At 45.7% G+C, this 16,418-nt stretch overlaps 1 protein-coding gene across 1 annotated transcript in view; it reads right to left on the bottom strand.

The window, feature by feature from the left end:
• Positions 1–1,754: 1,754 nt before the first annotated feature.
• Positions 1,755–16,418, bottom strand: part of FGD3 (FYVE, RhoGEF and PH domain containing 3) — a 204,939-nt gene continuing 190,275 nt past the window's right edge. The window contains exons 18-19 of the mRNA XM_019505031.1: positions 15,352–15,492; positions 1,755–3,169 (exon numbers count right to left, since the gene is read on the bottom strand). Of these exons, the coding sequence (XP_019360576.1) occupies positions 2,945–3,169; positions 15,352–15,492 (366 nt within the window). The 3' untranslated portion in view covers positions 1,755–2,944. The remainder of the gene's footprint in view (positions 3,170–15,351; positions 15,493–16,418) is intronic.

Genomic DNA, 16,418 nt, shown 5'->3' with positions numbered 1-16,418 from the left:
CTTAGCCCTTGCCAACCTGGCTCCCTTTGGGCATTCTCTCATGTACTCACCTGCCATGCCCTGATGTTATTAACTTCCGAGGAAAGGGAGACTGTCCCAGGGCTTCCCAAGCCTGGTATCACACTCATGGCCAGAGGTGTCTCTGGTCATTGCCTTAAGGGCTAATCATGGGCTCCATCCTCCCCAATACCTACTCCCATGCCTAAGAGGATATGCTGCTACATGCCCTTCTTGGTCTATGAGCTCTCAGTCCCAGTCATCGCCCCGCCTGGCTCTTTGGCCCCCTTGGTCTCTGGCTGTGGTCCCTGATCTTCAGTCTGCTTAGGCCCTGGCCCTGCTCCCAGGCTAGTTGAGATCTTTGAGCTTCCTAGGCCCTGCTGATGCTCATCCCTCCTGTGCTCCAGACCTCTGGGCCCCCCCTGGACTCAGGCTTTGTTCCCATGCTCAGTGCTGCTAACCCTGGCTCAGCAGTTATCTCAGGAGCCCTGCTTCCAGGAGCTCCTGTCTCTCTGGCTTCTAGGGCTGGACTTCCTGACCAGCTCAGGCCTTAGGCTTATATGCCCCATCCCAGCTGCCTCCTGGTCACATAGGCAGCTTGGACTTCAGGGAAGGGCAATCTAACATATGCATCTGGGGACTTTGTTAGAGTCTAGGCTGCCCTTGAGGAAAAAGATTTCCATGTTGATGTCCAAGAGCACCAGAGCTTTTGGATCTGTATTGGACTCCATTAAGTGTGAGGTGGAATTTAAATTCTGGGTTTTAACCTATATAACCTTAACCTACGTAGGCAATTGTGACTGATAGGGTTTCTCCAGGCAGAATCCAGAGAGATGCGAGACACTGAGAAACTTTTCCTTTGAGGACCTGGCCTCTGCCCTCATGTGTCAATCTTCCACACAGGCTGTGTCTACATTTACAGTGGACAGTGCAGTTGTTACTGCTCAGTCATTTAGTACTTGCATAAGCAACAGTAACCAGCATTACCATGCAATACCATCACCACATATTTTTTTCCGATGTTACTGCACACTAGCAAATGAGCACAGTAGCTCGTTACTACTGCACAGTAACGTTGCCGCATGGTAAGTGCCTGGCAATGCTACTGCACAGTAGTGTCTCATACAGATGCGCCAACAGATGAGAAAACACTTTTTTCTGGGGGAGGGTAAGGGGGCATCTAAGGAAGGTGCTGAACTAGAATATTTTTTAAAAAATAAGATTTTACCATTTTTTTTTACTAAAGCTAGAAAACAACAAATTTATCAACCTTTTCTGGCTTGGGCTTACCATTTCTTCTTCCTTTCTCTTTCAGTAGCCAAAAAAAGAAAGAAAGAAAATTGAGGGAAACTAGAAAACAAAATACTGAAAATGTTAAAATCAAAAGACTTGGAAAACCATTTTTTTGTGAAACATTACCTTTACAAATCTATAAATTGAAAAATTTTGGAATGTCATATTCATTTGTTAAGTGGCTCTACTGATTGTAGCACTGTGGGGACAGAACTACTGGAAGTTACCTAAGCAGCAAATTAAATTTTGTTAAGAGCAAAGGCACTTCTTAAAAGTAAAACCAAACAATTAAATCCTTAGTCAGTGGAGAGGCGTCTTATGGGACAGAAATACGCACTGGCCTGGAGCCTTAATTTTCAAACACTCCGAACTGAAACTGTGACTATGGATCAGCGCTCTCCACTAACAAACAACAGCTAGAAAATGTCGAAGGCTGAACAGGGAACAAAAGTTAAACCAAAGCGTTTAAAAATCATACCACTGTGACAAATTTTATTTCATTTTTTTTCCTTGTGTATCAGCACTACATGCTTGCTATTACTAAAAACAGATAGGACTCTCATACTGTACTTATGTTAAATGTTGATCTAAAGCTTGCAGTATTCTGGAGATTTGGCTCAGGAGTAATGGTATGGTTTTATTTAAATAGATAAGCACTTAAGGTTTGAAAAAGACAAATACAGGTGAACAAGGAAATTAAATTACAAATTCAATTCATACAAATATCTCGTATCATCCTATGCACTAAACCCTGTTATTAGCTCAAATCTTTTAAAACTTCTTAAAATACTTATGTAACATTATTTACAAATTATATAAATAAATCCTAGATTACTTAAAAAAGTTAACCAATACAACAAAAAAGTCACCTTTTTGTACTGTGTATACTAAAAATGTTCTTGTTTATTGGTTACATCCCACGTTGCAGTATAAAATGTTGGTTCACTTACATTAAAATGGGTTCATAAAAGAAATAAAAATGTGTTGGTTTCAAAAGAAAACAAAACACAATATATAAAAGCTTAATATTTATGAGGCTTCTTAATGTTCTCTTCTGCATGGTTTGCAGTAGTTATTAAAAGTCTCTTCTACAGTATACATCTTGTGAATGGGTCATCTCAAAATAGCAGAGACAAACAGCTTAGTAAAAGAAAAGGTTCAGTACATTGTTCACACTTCACAAAGACCATATTCTTATCAGAAGGGGAAGGACAGAGGACGGAATGTCAGTGGCCAGCCACAAGCCTTTACAACATTTAACTTAAAGGCAGCATTTATATTCCTAATCACAGACTATACACACCCTGCACTGAACAGCAATTGAAAGGACTGAAAAATATACATTTAGGAAAACAAGAGACTGTTGGTCTTCCATTACCTTTGATAAAGTTAATGCTTTCTTCCTTATCTTCCAATTTAAAACCAGCATAAACACAGTCAACAACTACTACTACTTTTTCCTTTAATGTAATATATGTCAGATAGCTAGTACGGCACGTGATAAATGTACAAAAAGAAAAAAAGAGAGCGAAACCACTGAAATTCTTACGTAGACACATGAAAATATAAAGCCATACAGATTCCAAAGTGCCATGAACACCGAATTCAAGTGACGGTATATAGCATGAGTTAAAGAAATTAAATGGAATTTGCTCTATGGGTTACTGATTCCTTCAGTTAGATCTTCAGTCTCCCCTTTAGCTGCTTTGGTGAGAATTTCCATCCATTTCATTTGCAGTTCTTCATCCTCTGCACTGAAATATAGAGTTTGCTGGGATTGGTAAAGCTTTAAAATGTGTTTTGCTTCAAACTTCTCACCAGAGCTTGGTAAACTGACTTCATAACCAGGCAGGGGTATGGCTCGAAGACTCCGCCCATCCTAAGACACAGGAAAAAAGTCAATGTGAGAACTACCAAAGTTTTGCATTTGACATAGAAAAAACAAACAACATGCTGAATGCAAACACCTCCTATCACTAGTATTTAAGAATTCTCTCTCTCTCTAGTGGGTTTTCCACTAATTTTAAGAAGCAAGATCTATTTCCTAAACAGGGAGGAAGTCACCATGTCCAAACGCATCTAACAAAACCGTAAATCATCCAAGCCAACAACTGAGGGTACGCCAAGGCAATTCACTGTGTCAGTATTGCGTTCATGTATCTGATTAGCTAATAAACTGTTTTCCTATCATGTATTATAACAAATTAGAATATTTATGTATGCACCCATCTACTTACATGCACACTGAAGCCTGCACAAGGGATGTGGACAGCATGGAGAGGGTTCAGAGGAGGGCCACTCGCATGATCAGGGGACAGCAGGGCAGGCCCTATGAGGAGAGGCTCCAGGACCTGAACCTGTTCAGCCTCCAAAAGAGAAGGCTGAGGGGGGATCTTGTGGCCTGTTATAAACTAGTCGGGGGGGATCAGCAGGCACTGGGGGAGACACGGTTCCCCCAAGCACTACCAGGAGTGACCAGGAATAACACAGTCACAAGCTGGCAGAGGGTAGGTTTAGGTTAGATATCAGGAGGCGCTACTTCACGGTCAGGGCGGCTAGGGTCTGGAACCAACTTCCAAGAGAAGTGGTGCAGGCTCCTACCCTGGGGGTTTTTAAGAGGAGGTTGGATGAACACCTTGCTGGGGTCGTTTGACCCCAGTACTCTTTCCTGCCATGGCAGGGGGTCGGACTAGATGATCTGCTCAGGTCCCTTCTGACTCTAGAAACTATGAAACTATGAAACAATGTTCATGCTCCAGGCTCTGTGCTGATTTAAAAAGCCACAGCAGTGCGGCAGCTCAGGGTACAAATCAACCCAGATTTTGACCTGTGCCATATCTAAACTGGTTCACATCTGGACTTGGATTTGGCAACAGTCCTTACAGTTGTAACAGTCCCTTTGGGCAAGAGTCCAGCCCTAACAGTAGCAAAGCTGGGGACTTTGGTAATTCTTTAACTGTGACACGGAAACCCAGTATTTTCTGCTTTTAAGTTTTCTTTAGACACTTTATATTAAATCAATCCACCCATCCAGTCAAGAACTGTAGAATACAATTCCCCTGGAGGCCAAGATGATGCACCTATGTGTAGTTAGAGCACAGCATGCAAGTACAGCTAGCCCTTGCGAACCACAAAGTGCTTGGGTGACCTTGAACTGAAAAATTCCCACTTTCATCCATCTGCCTCTAGGGCAGAAAACACATCATTTTTCCTAAAGATTCCAGAGTACTCCCAATTCCATCACAATGATGCAGGGGGAGGCACTGGAGTCCAGAAAAAAAAATCAAGCCAGATCATTGCAGTCTTCATAGGAGCCGGGCAGAGGTGTAATTTGTCAGCACTTTGTGCTGGGCAGTGGCAGTGCACAGGCAATGGCTGGAGGTTCACTGCTGTGGGGAAGGGAGGGAGGGATGTCACCTCTTTTTTTTGCCACTGATATGTGCGCCAAGTGGCCAAAATACCAGTAATTATTGCAGCTAAAAAGGAGGTGACATCTCCCACCCCTCCCTGTCACCTCCCCCCAGCAGCAAATCTCTGGCTGCTCGTACATTGTGCACTGCTGCTACTGTGCTGCTGGAGCCACTGCAGGGAAGTCACAGTATGTGAGTGTTGGAAGGAACAGGAGACCACAAGAGTAAGACCCACCCCATCCCCAACTCCATGACACTGTCCCCCATCCCAGCCTCTCCATAAAGAGTGCCTAGGGCTTCTGCACTACTCACCCACCCACAGTCATGCTATTAGAGCCCGGAACAGTTCACAGATCAAAGGAGTGGTGCGAATTCAACTACCACTGATGACACCCAGATTGTCACCCACTCCCTGAACTGCCTGAGAATAAACAAATTGCTCTGCTGAGCTTCAGGGCAGCAAGGGGGAGGAGAGGCACCTCCACAACACAAGAGACAACATCATCTTGGGAGCTAAGAACAAGTGAATCCAGTCTCAGCTTACATTGACTTTGTGTGTGACCATTGTGAAGTCATGTAAGCCAGCATTTTCACAAGGGTGAGCCTAAAGTAAGGTATCAAAATCCGCAGGCAGCCGTTGATTTCAACAGCATGTGTAGATTCTTGACGCCTCTGAAAGTCAGGCTGTTTTACTCTTAGCATAATCTAATAACCAGTGATAATCACAGGATTCTGGGGTAATCCTAAAAAATTAAAATGCCATTTTTAACATTCAGAGTCCAGGAAGTTCCTATAGCATCCCACATAAATCATGTCTGTGAGCATGCATGTTCATGGAGATGCACCATATACATGCATGCACACAACATGACCCCCTCTCATTAAAATAGCGTGGGCAGTCTTAGTTGCATAGTAATATAATATTCAAATAAAGAAATAGTTACAATTAATGAGATTTCCCTCAGACCTTTTGTTAGCTAACTGAGCCCATTTCTAAGCATGCACTGTTACATCATCTAGTGTGGCAGCTAAGAGGAGAAAGGAGGACAAAATGGCTTTGCAACTTCCCAATTCTCAGATGAGCTAGTTACACAGAGCAGATTGGAAAGTTACAAAAAACTAACGGCCTTAAGGCAGGGGTGGGCAAAATATGGCCCATGAGCCAGATCCAGCCCACCAATTGACTGAATCTGGCTCATGGCTGCCCCTGCAGCGCTCCACATGGGGCCCAGCCCCACCCGCTCCTGCTGGGGCAGCCTGTGCTGTGCTCCTGCCCGCTGACCAGGGCCCCGACTGGCGTGTGCAGCTTCCGGTGGGGCCATGCCTGGTTCTGCTCTGCTCCCCTTGCCTCCAGCAGGAGCCGCCCAGCTGAAGCTCCCCGCCCACTCGGAGCGGCGCAGCAGGGGCAGGAGCAGGAGAAGAAGCTGGAGGCAAGTGGACGAGAGCAGCACCCAGCTGGCTGCAGCCGCACTGGGAACAGCCCTGCTGTGCGTGCTGGCTGGGGCTGGGGCCCAGGTTGGCAGGGCTGTCCTGCTCCCCTCACTTTCAGCAGTGGTCCCTCCTCCTGCCCTTGCTGAGCCACGCCAAGTGGAGGGAGCTCTAGCTGGGCTGCTCCTGCCTCAGGATGTAGGTCTTCACTTCCCCCTGACCTCTGGAAGCAGCACAGCAGGAGCAGGAGAAGAAGCCGCAGCTGGAGGTGAGAGGAGCAGAACAGCCCTGCTGCCCTAGGCCCCAGCCCTGGTCCTGGCCCTGGCATTGGTGCTGCTTTGGTCCCCTCATCTCCAGCAGCAGCTCCTCCTCCCACTCCTGCCCATCCTGTGCCACTCTGGGTGGGCAGAGGGTGAAGCTTTAGCTGGGTGGCTCCCGCTGGAGGCAAGAGGAGCAGAGCAGCACCTGGCCAGCTGCAGCTGCACCAGGAACATCCCTGCCAGAAGCTGTGCACTGGCCGGAGCCAGGCTGGCAGGCACAGGCAGAAGTGGGGTACAGGTAGCCCAAGCGGGGCTTGGCCCTATGCGGAGCACTGCGGGGACAGCCACGGACCATACTGCCCAGGCATGCTCTGCTGCACATGCCCCATGCCTCCTGCTTCCTCCTCTCGCCCCTGCCTGACCCCTGGGACCTAGAGCCCAGGCAGCCTCCCCCAACACACATGCACATGCCCCCCTCCCCACCACAGGGCAGGGCATACAGGCAGATCACGGCTCAGCCCTGAGCTGTCACTGCCCCATGACCTGGCCCCATGATCCTGGCCTCACCGGCCCGGGCCCTATAAACTGGCAACACCTATAAAAGGGCATAGCAACACCTTGCCTTCTAATATAAGGGCAGGGTGACAAGATAGGAATCACTACAACGACGCTACGCCACTTAAGAATCATCCTCCAGAATGCTATCCTCAAATGGACCAATTCAGGTAAGGTAGTGTGGTTTTGCCCTGAGAGGCTGCTGCAAAATTGTCATAAAAGACCAAAGAAACTGGTTTTTACTTTAAGCGCCATGATTTTGTGAGAAAAGAAAACCCTATAAAACATCAAGATATTGATACCTCAGCTGCACCTGTTATTACTACAGGTACTTGTTGCATCTGTAATACATGATATTCACATGTACAAACTGGGTACAGACATTGCTACGTGCATTTCTGATTGGTGCATTGTGCAGATGGAGAAGGGGTGCATGCCCTTGTGCGGAAGCAGCTGGGGTGTCAAACTTAACCCTGAGTCTGCTTCACTGTTAAGAAAGAAAACACTGATCATGATTGCATGGGGGGTATAGGAATAAACTGATATCCAGGCTACATCTGCTTTTCTTGCACAGTACTAGCAATCACATACTACCTCCACTTTATTTGATCAATTTTGTTTCTCTAGAATGTATTTATTATGACTATATGTGTGTGTGTGTGTGTGTGTGTGTGTGTGTGTGTGTGTATGTGCACACACACATATATACGTATACATATGCATATATATATATATGCATATGTATATATGCATGTACCTCCTTTCAGTATGATCCCAGGCCATAGACTCTAGTAATCCAAAAGAAGGAGTCACCTTGGAGGAACTGCAACACTGTAAGAGGCAGCCAGTCCCATTAGTGTTAGCTCTAAGGATCAAGTAAGATCAGGCTCTTGACTGCAAGTAGCTACAGAGGCTCCTTTTACAAGTTTATGAGCTTCTCTGGAGCTCTTGCACTTATTCCTCCTTTCTTCCTGGGTGGAAAGTTGCAGGCCTGTGTCCCACGTAAGCCTTGTTTACATCCTGCTGTGAGTGTGTCAGGGAGGTATAAGTGACACCTCAACCTGGTGCATAGGGTAAATGTAATATTCCACTTTGAATCAGTTCTTGGGTCTGGCTGTCTGAGTAAGGAGCGCTTGAGAACAAATGTGTAAGGAGTGCTTGTGGATTAGATGGTAGCAACCAATTAGCAAATCACACTTCCCAGATGGAAAGAAGAGTTCTCTCTCAAGGGCTTTTTGCCAGCCAAATATTGAAATAATTAGAGTTAAACTGAAATTTAAGGGATACTGAATGCTGTCAGTAATGACATATAGCATGCACCCTTTCAATGTTATTGTCTATGAACTGGATGACTTGAAAGAATCACGTATTTGAGCATTGATAGTGGGCTTATTTATTGCTTGTAACATTGTGGCATGAGTAATTACAACATACAGGATCTGGGAGTTCAAGCAAAGAGCCAGACCCCACTCTTGTGGAGCTCCCTTAATGTGGGAACACCATTTAAGATCCTGAATATATGACCAGACCTACCATTAGTGCTAATAAGAGTTAAACATACACAAAACAGAAGGAAAATAAACCATTTGTTACAATTAGAAAAATAGCTAGCTAGACGCTGAGAGTCTTTGTCCTCCTTTGGGTAGTTTCCAAACCTGATGTCTCTGTATTAGCTCCTAACACACAGTGGCAGATTCAGAATTCCCTCAAAAGAAAGGGAACACTCCCATTGACTTGACAAGGGTCTGGAGCAGGCCCTTAGAACCTTGCATTTTGGCAACCATGGACAAGGACTGGATATAACACCCTCTAACCTAGTTAATGCTTATTCTAGAATGACTAGAGGCCTCTGAGGAACCACAAAAGATGCTTCCTTCTCCCTGTGAGTCTGAGTAGATTACTTCCTTATTTATTACAGACACAGCTGGTATCATTTTAATTGCAGTCAGAGATTTTAATTGCAGTCAGAATTAATTTTCATGATGGACAAAAGATGGTAGTTTTAGGAATTTTTCCACATATTGCTTTTGTGTAGGTAAGGCTTGATTTAAGCAGTTGCTCCAGTTCATGTTGTCCAATCTTTCTCCTGAATGCATCGTTTTCTCAGCTGTCAAGAGATGAACTCATTGATCCGATCCTTCTCAGAAAACATGCACCTCTGTTAGGGTACTTCATGTTTTTGGTTTAGTTCTGTGGACTTTACACTTCCATGAAGACTCTTCTCCAGTCCTCCTCTTGAAACCAACCCTTAGCTAGCCAATAGAGGGCGTTGTTTGAAGCCAGGAGGAAGAGTACAGAAGTCAGAGGATGAGTAGCTCAGTGAAACAGATCTTGCCCTGGATGGGAGGGAGCCCTGGTTTCATTTTATCACTGGATAGGAGAAGAGGAGGGGAGGGACTAGAACCTGTGCCTGCTCCTCCCTGGACAAGTACCCTAATCACTATGTGGTTGGCCTAGGGGTGGGAGAGTCTTTTTCCCTTTCAAGAAGTATGCACACAGGGCAAAATTAAACCATAATGTGTGTAAGTGCCTAAAACTGCAGTTACACAGATACATGTCATTAAGGCACATAAAGCACCCTAGGATTCTTCCGTTGATTTCAAAGCTGAGAAGAATTTTACTGTGTTTACATATAGCAAGAGCTTCAGTTTCTCATAATTTGATTTCCTCTCCCTGTTCCCAGAAGTAAAATATTGTTTTATTTTTTAAGGTTTGCTTTTCTAGGAGGTAGCCAAGGTTTCTCTGTGGTGGACTATATATTTTATTCAGCAGCCAAGACTAGAGATCCTATATCAGGACCAGGGTAGGCAAAATATGGCCCGTGGGCTGCATCCAGCCCACCAGGCAATTTCATCCAGCCCACAGGTACCCACCAATTAATTGTACCACTCGTTTCACAACCACCCTCATGCATGGGAGGGCCCCGGCCCTGGGCAGCACACAGCTTCTAGATAGGGCTGCTGCTGGCACTGCTGCAGCCACCAAGGGACCTGCTCAGCTTTCCCAGCCTAGCCACTCTTCTTTGTGTCCCTGCTGCTGTGCTCGCTCTGGGCAGCAGGTAGGGAAGCTGTAGTTGTGTGGGAGCATGGAGCATGGGGCTGGGGCTGGTGGGAGCATGGAGCCCGGGACCCATGACCAACCAGGGGATGCAAACATGGAGCTCAGGTGGGCAGGGTGTGGCTGTGTGCACTTTGTAGGGTGTGAGGGATGGTGGGGGGTTGTGGGGTCCCCTACATGCCCCTCCCCACATCCCCGCTCCATGGCACACAGCCCCTGCCATCAGTGGCAGCAGCAGGTGGCAGGCCCTCAGGGACCTCACAGCCCACAACTCCAGGTGCAGCTGCCCATGACACCAGCCAGTTCCAGAAGCTGCACATGGCAGCAAAGAGTAGGGCCAGGCCAGCATGCCCTTATCATTCAGGGCTGATGTACAAGTTCCCAGGAATCACGTGCCACCGGGGGGATGCCATGCACAATGGAGCCAGCTGCCTCCCCTGCTCCCTGCCACCACGAGCAGCTCCTGACTTGTGGGGCTCCCTGTCACTTTCAGTCGAGTCCCAGGAACTAAACATGGTGGCAGGGAGCAGGTAAAGCAGCCAGCTCCATTGCGTGGGCCTTCCCCATAGTGGCGTGTAAGCCCTGGGAGCTGCATGTGAGCCCCATGCGATAGAGGTGGGCTGGCCTGGCTCCGGTCCTTCCTGCCACATGCAGCTGGAACTGGCTGGAGCTGTGCGCAGCTGGGAGGTAGCACCTGTACAGGCTACAAGCACCCCACAAGCCCACTGCTTGCTGCTGCCGTACCACTGGGAGACATGTGGGAGGCTCCCCATACCCTGCCTCACATCCCACAAACCCCACATACACCCACACCCTGCCCACACCCCCCAACTCCCCCACATATACACCCCTACACCCCCAACATACCCTATACCCCCCCACAGCCATACCCCCTCACAAACCCCACAACCCACCATACACACTCCCAACCACACCCCACATCCTCTCTCACACAATATACAAGAGTAAGACTTTATTTTTGAGCAATTAGGCAATACCACTATATGCACTATGCAAATGCATATAAATCAAGACAAAATATTTTTTGAAATAAAATTAAAATGTTATAGTAGATGTTTGACTTTTAGTATATGATTTTGTTGTTTTCCAGTTCCAAGATGGCACCACCCCAAAAGGAGTACTTCTGGGATCAAGGGGAGAGATGTCCGGTGGCAAAAGGTCAGGGGTTAGGGGGCAAGACTTCCAGTCCCAAGATGGCAACCAGGGGGCAGGGCACCTGGGAAGGGACGGGGCAACCATTATGGCCCTTGACAACTTGCCAAAATTCATTAAGTGGCCATCCAGATGAAATAATTGCCCTCACCTGTCCTATATATTAGGAAATTTGAGGAGGTTCCCCCAAAACATTTCCAGACCATGAATTCAGCAAACTTTTGCTTTGTCACTGCTCATCTCATGCTTTCTAATTTCAGCGGGCATGTCTACATGGGACACTAACTGCACAGTAACCTATAAATACTGTGCAATAGCGTGTCACAGCAGAAACAGTACTAATGTATTATTGGGCAGTAGCATCACTAAAAAGGTGTGTGCTGGCACTACTGTGCAGCAGACATGGCTGGTGAAATCAGACTGGTAGGACGGTGGAGCATCCCATGGGAGCTGGGGGGCAGGGTTTGCAGCCGGCTGGGGAGTAGGCTGGGGTTTGCAGCTGGCCGGGAGTGGGGGGGAAGGTGTGTTGCAGCTGGCCAGGCACTCTGGCTGGTAGCAGGGAGGCTGCAAACCTTGCCAGTGCTCCCATGGGACACTCTACCACCCCACCAGTCTGAGCTCACCAGCTGCGCTTGCTGTGCAGTAACTGTGGTTACTGAGCATTTATTTAGTACTTGATTATACAAGTATTAAATTAAATGCGCAGTAACCACAGTGCATTAATGAACCTGCCCAGTATGTTAGCAGAAGCAATAACGCATAGAGGCTTATTAGAGATGCGATGAAGTCAGACTGATATCTAAACATTAATAACACCTAGGATACAGTATTTAAGAATGGATGCAGAATTCATTAATCTGGCAAGAGGGGAAGCTTTATAAAAGCCTTTTTTTTTTTAACACGAAAGTATATCGTATAATATATGAATTAGAAGCATACAGAAAATTGTGTTCATAAACGGAATTGAGAAAGAAATTATGTTATAATTTTTTTCCCTTTTCTTTGACACACTTCATGAAATAGGTCCTCATTTTCATTGTTTATGATCCCAGCCAGTGCCTGCTGATTTCTGATAGTAAATCCAGGATTAATGTTATTGAATACAAGACAGATTAACCTTGTCCTAGGTGTTTTCTTGCTGTTCTGTTGCCTGATTTATCCCATATCTGAAACAGTCAGGGGTACTAATCATTAAATTTAACCGTTATAAAACCAATGCTCAGTGTCAAAGGCATCCTTTCCTCCTAATATAGTGTCCTGCTAATCACATCAACATGGATTCAAGATCAAATATGGCAGGGTACAGGAAAAGAATATGGTACCTTGGCACCGATTTTGTTTCGCTATTAATGTATGATGAAAATGATTTAACATTTTCACAGCTGTTATTGTTCTACTGTGGACCAGAACTGGTTTCTGTTGTGTGGATCATTATTAGTGATGCCCTGAGACACTAGACTGTAATGAGGACCTACATGGAAGAACTTCCTTCAAGTCACAGTGCAAGTGGAACTGCTCTATGCCCATTAGGGTATACATGGTTTGTAGCAGTTACTGAAAATGACGTATACTGCCTTTAAATGTATTTGCAACTCTTCTCCTGACTTTCCTCCAAACTCTTCCCCACTGGGGGTAGCATGGAAACGTTCCAGGGGGAAAAAAAAGGAGACCTGTGCCCTGCCACACCCTGCTCCGGACCTCACATGAGAGGTCCCAACTTTGCTTTCCCTGACCAAATGGAGCTACATGATTTTGCTGGAGTCAAGCTACCACACACCTGCACAGATGAGAGGGCTTGGACCCTATACCAAATGATACTCCTTGGGCACATCTACACATGCTATTAATTTACAGTAGGGAATTAAGTTCCTTACAAAGCCTTCCATGGAGCAGGTCTACATGTGCTCCCTATTGGGAGCAGTTTTGCTCCCATTGGGAGCAGCCTGGTATAGTGCTGCTCCTGCCCTGCTTGGTCCCCCTGCAACAGCCAGGGGGAGCTCCAGGCTCCCCCTGGAGCTAGCCTGGGGGCTGGCAAGGGGCACAGGGCCTGTCTCAGTGGGCACAGGGCAAAGAGAGCTCTGCTGGCTACAGCAGCAGGTCTCTCCTGGCACTGTATACATTAAGACAGGTTCCTGATGTGCACTGGGCAGGAGACAGCTGCCCCTCCAGCAGCAAGGGGCTTGCTGAGGATTATCCTGGGTGTGGGGCAGCTGCCAGGGAGACTCCTGCCAGGTGGGGGGTGGGGGCATAGGGCTTGCTACAAGCTCCTCTCCTTGAGCCAGAGCTGGCTGCTCCAGGGAGCAGACAGAGGCTGGGAATCCAGCCCCCACCTGCTCCCTGGAGCAGCCAGCTCCATGTGGCACAGAGCTGCTCTGGGGGACAGACGAGGGCTGGGTTCCTAGCCCCCCACTTGTCTTCCAGAGCTGCCAGCTCTGTGCTGGGAGCTGGGAGCCAGGACAGGTGGCAGAGAGCTCCCAGCTCCCAGTTCCTTGGGGGAGCCGGGGAGCTAACCAGTGCCAGGACAGGGACAGATAGCTCCCTGTCCCCTGTGACACCCTGCTGCCTAGGCTGACTGGGAGCAAGTTTGCTCCCAGTCAGCATCTATACAGGTATTACTATGCATTATCTACTGTGCAGTAAATGGTGCACACGTGTAGATGGTGATGCTTTACTGAGTAGATCAGTCAACTACACAGTAAAGCAACTTGTGTAGACACACCCCTTGAGGGTAAAATTTACTCTGTACTCACTGCATAAAGCTTTGTTCATTGCTTCATTACAAAAAACACAGACCTTATATGTTCTGTATAGGATAATTTTACCTCAACTGAGTAATTTGGTAGAAAGACAACTTTTCTGTGCTGCTTCTTTTAAGGTTTTTTCACCCAATATTCTGGGAAAAATCTCAAAATTAGCTGTTCCTGTATTAGAAATATTGTCCTGTCTAAGGGAATTTCTTTTTCAGCTGGTTATTTCAGTTGGAAAGCTCAAGTTGGAGCTTGGCAACCCCAGAGCCCCTAGAACCACTTGGAAGGTTACCCTGTGCAGTGTGAAATTCAGCTGAAGCAAAAGCAGCATGTGTCCTGTAATTCAAACTTCAGCTTCCTGAATGTTGCATTTAAAGCATTACAAAGGGTCAATTTAAAGACCTTAGGTGTGGTATGCATTCTCACAGGATGCGTGTTTTTGAGAGTGGCATACAAATATTTTATATTTGTTATATGGAGAACTTTACTTTCTACAAGTCACGGATAACAGTAGCTAAAGGCCAAATTTTGTTTTCTGATGCTGTCAAATAGATTGGTGGTCATCCAAGGCAAATCCATCAACATCACTGCACTTGTCCCTGGTAACATAAAACTCAGTTTGGCCCATGGTCCCTCCCCTCTATCCCAATACACCCAAATTAAAGCAACACCATTGGAATTTGAAACAGATGCTATTCTACTCTGAGTCTGAAGGATACAATTCCATTCTGAGTCTGAAGGGCTTTAATGTTCACTGCTGTCATTCTACTAGGATTTGATTCTATCATTTTGTGTTCAGTTTGACTCACCACAAACAGGTTTTGACATGCATTCTAAAAATCCACTGTATAAATTATCACCCAACTTACCACAGTGCATTCTTCCAGTCATTTACAAACAAAGCAATTATAAAAATAGCAGCCGTTAAGACACATTGGTTTCACTGCACATAGTCCAGTTCTCAGGCCTTAAGAAACATTAGTATCTGTGTAAATTCACTCCAGAGCTGGAGCAGCGTTAGAGAACAAAGGCTTAAAGTAGCACCATCTTATTAATACTGCTTTGCCATCTTCTGCATTTACTAGAAACCTTTTTCCCAGATAACTGATCCATAGAACCTTTGAGTATTTATTTTGAAAATAAACTTTAACAGAAATAATTATCATTGCTTTGTCCTTTTTGTAATACCACTCCTCCTTTAAAAAAGAGAGAGAGAGAGAGATGAAACTAGACATTTGCTTGCAATCACATAATCTTTGTCTACAGATAAGATAGAAACTTGAAATCTCTGAGGCTTTGTGCTAAATTCAGAACACTACGTTCATTTCTGCTGTTGAAAGTAAGCCAAATCCCTTGACCTATTTCCCAGATTTTCATAGTGAAACTTATACTTTTTTTGCTGAATGATGCCTCTGTGGATGTCATTTTTACCTGACTGACACCTTGCAGGTATAAGACGAGGGGTTCAGTCTTGGGGATGGTGACCAACACTTTGGACCAAGTCTTCCCTTTGTCTAGGAACTGGAGGTAGCTGCTGAAAAGGCTGTTTTCTGCTGCCAAAATGCTCTGCTTCTGTAAAAAGAAAATAAGAGCTGTTTCTATTGATTCTTATGTGGTTTGGGTACTTTAAACATACCATATTTAAATATTTAGCTTTGAAACCAAAAAGGGCAAATGCTGAGTAGCCTATAATTGCACAAGAGTTTAATCATCATTATATACTATCAAGATATAGTATGCCTCTAAGTACCTAGAGGTAGGTGCTGAACTATTGTTCCCAGAGGACAGGAAGTTAAAATTCCACCTCCACAGTGTAAATTGAGAATAGCAATTAAGATGACACAGCTAGTTTCTTGCTTAGCTCAAGTAGCTTGGGAGGAGATTTCAAATTAATGAAAATGGTTTCTTAGCACAAGTGAAAGGCATCTGCAAGGCACAGAACTTCAGTAAGGGTGAGACAGAGCCCTGGGTTTACCATTGTTGGTAAGATAACATGAACATACGCTAAGGCAGAACAGCATTCTGATTATAGTACTCCATACCCCTCCAAACACTGGGACCCTGTAACCTTCCCTTCTGCACATTCCTTTCACTGAGTTACAAGCTGTGTTTATTTGGTATGTTTAGGAAAGCCACCATCTTTCTATGGGTCACCCAGGTTAGCATCAAGTTCCCTTTTAGGAAGTGCCTGACATATTCTGTACATCATGTACATTCTTCAGCGGATGACTATTTTATATCATGAATTTGCAAGAAAATGAACAAGCCAGAAACAGTCAGGTGGAGAGGGTTAAGAAAATGCAGTAGTGTTATCACTAGACCTGTGCAAAGTGGCAAGTATTTGCTTTGGATTCGGCCGATTTGTAAGGAGCTTAATGATAACTCAGGAGTTTGTGACTTCACAAGTATTATTAGCAACTGCCAGAAATCCTCTAGAGATTTTTCCATTGGGAAGTGCAATATGATAGAGACATCTTTCAGTGACAATTTTTTTGTTG

This window comes from Gavialis gangeticus, unplaced genomic scaffold (assembly GCF_001723915.1).
Source record: "Gavialis gangeticus isolate Ggan-Ray unplaced genomic scaffold, GavGan_comp1, whole genome shotgun sequence".
NCBI classification, from domain to species: domain Eukaryota; kingdom Metazoa; phylum Chordata; order Crocodylia; family Gavialidae; genus Gavialis; species Gavialis gangeticus.
The sequence above is the reverse complement of the archived record's forward strand: the minus strand, read 5'-3'. Positions and strand labels throughout refer to the sequence as shown.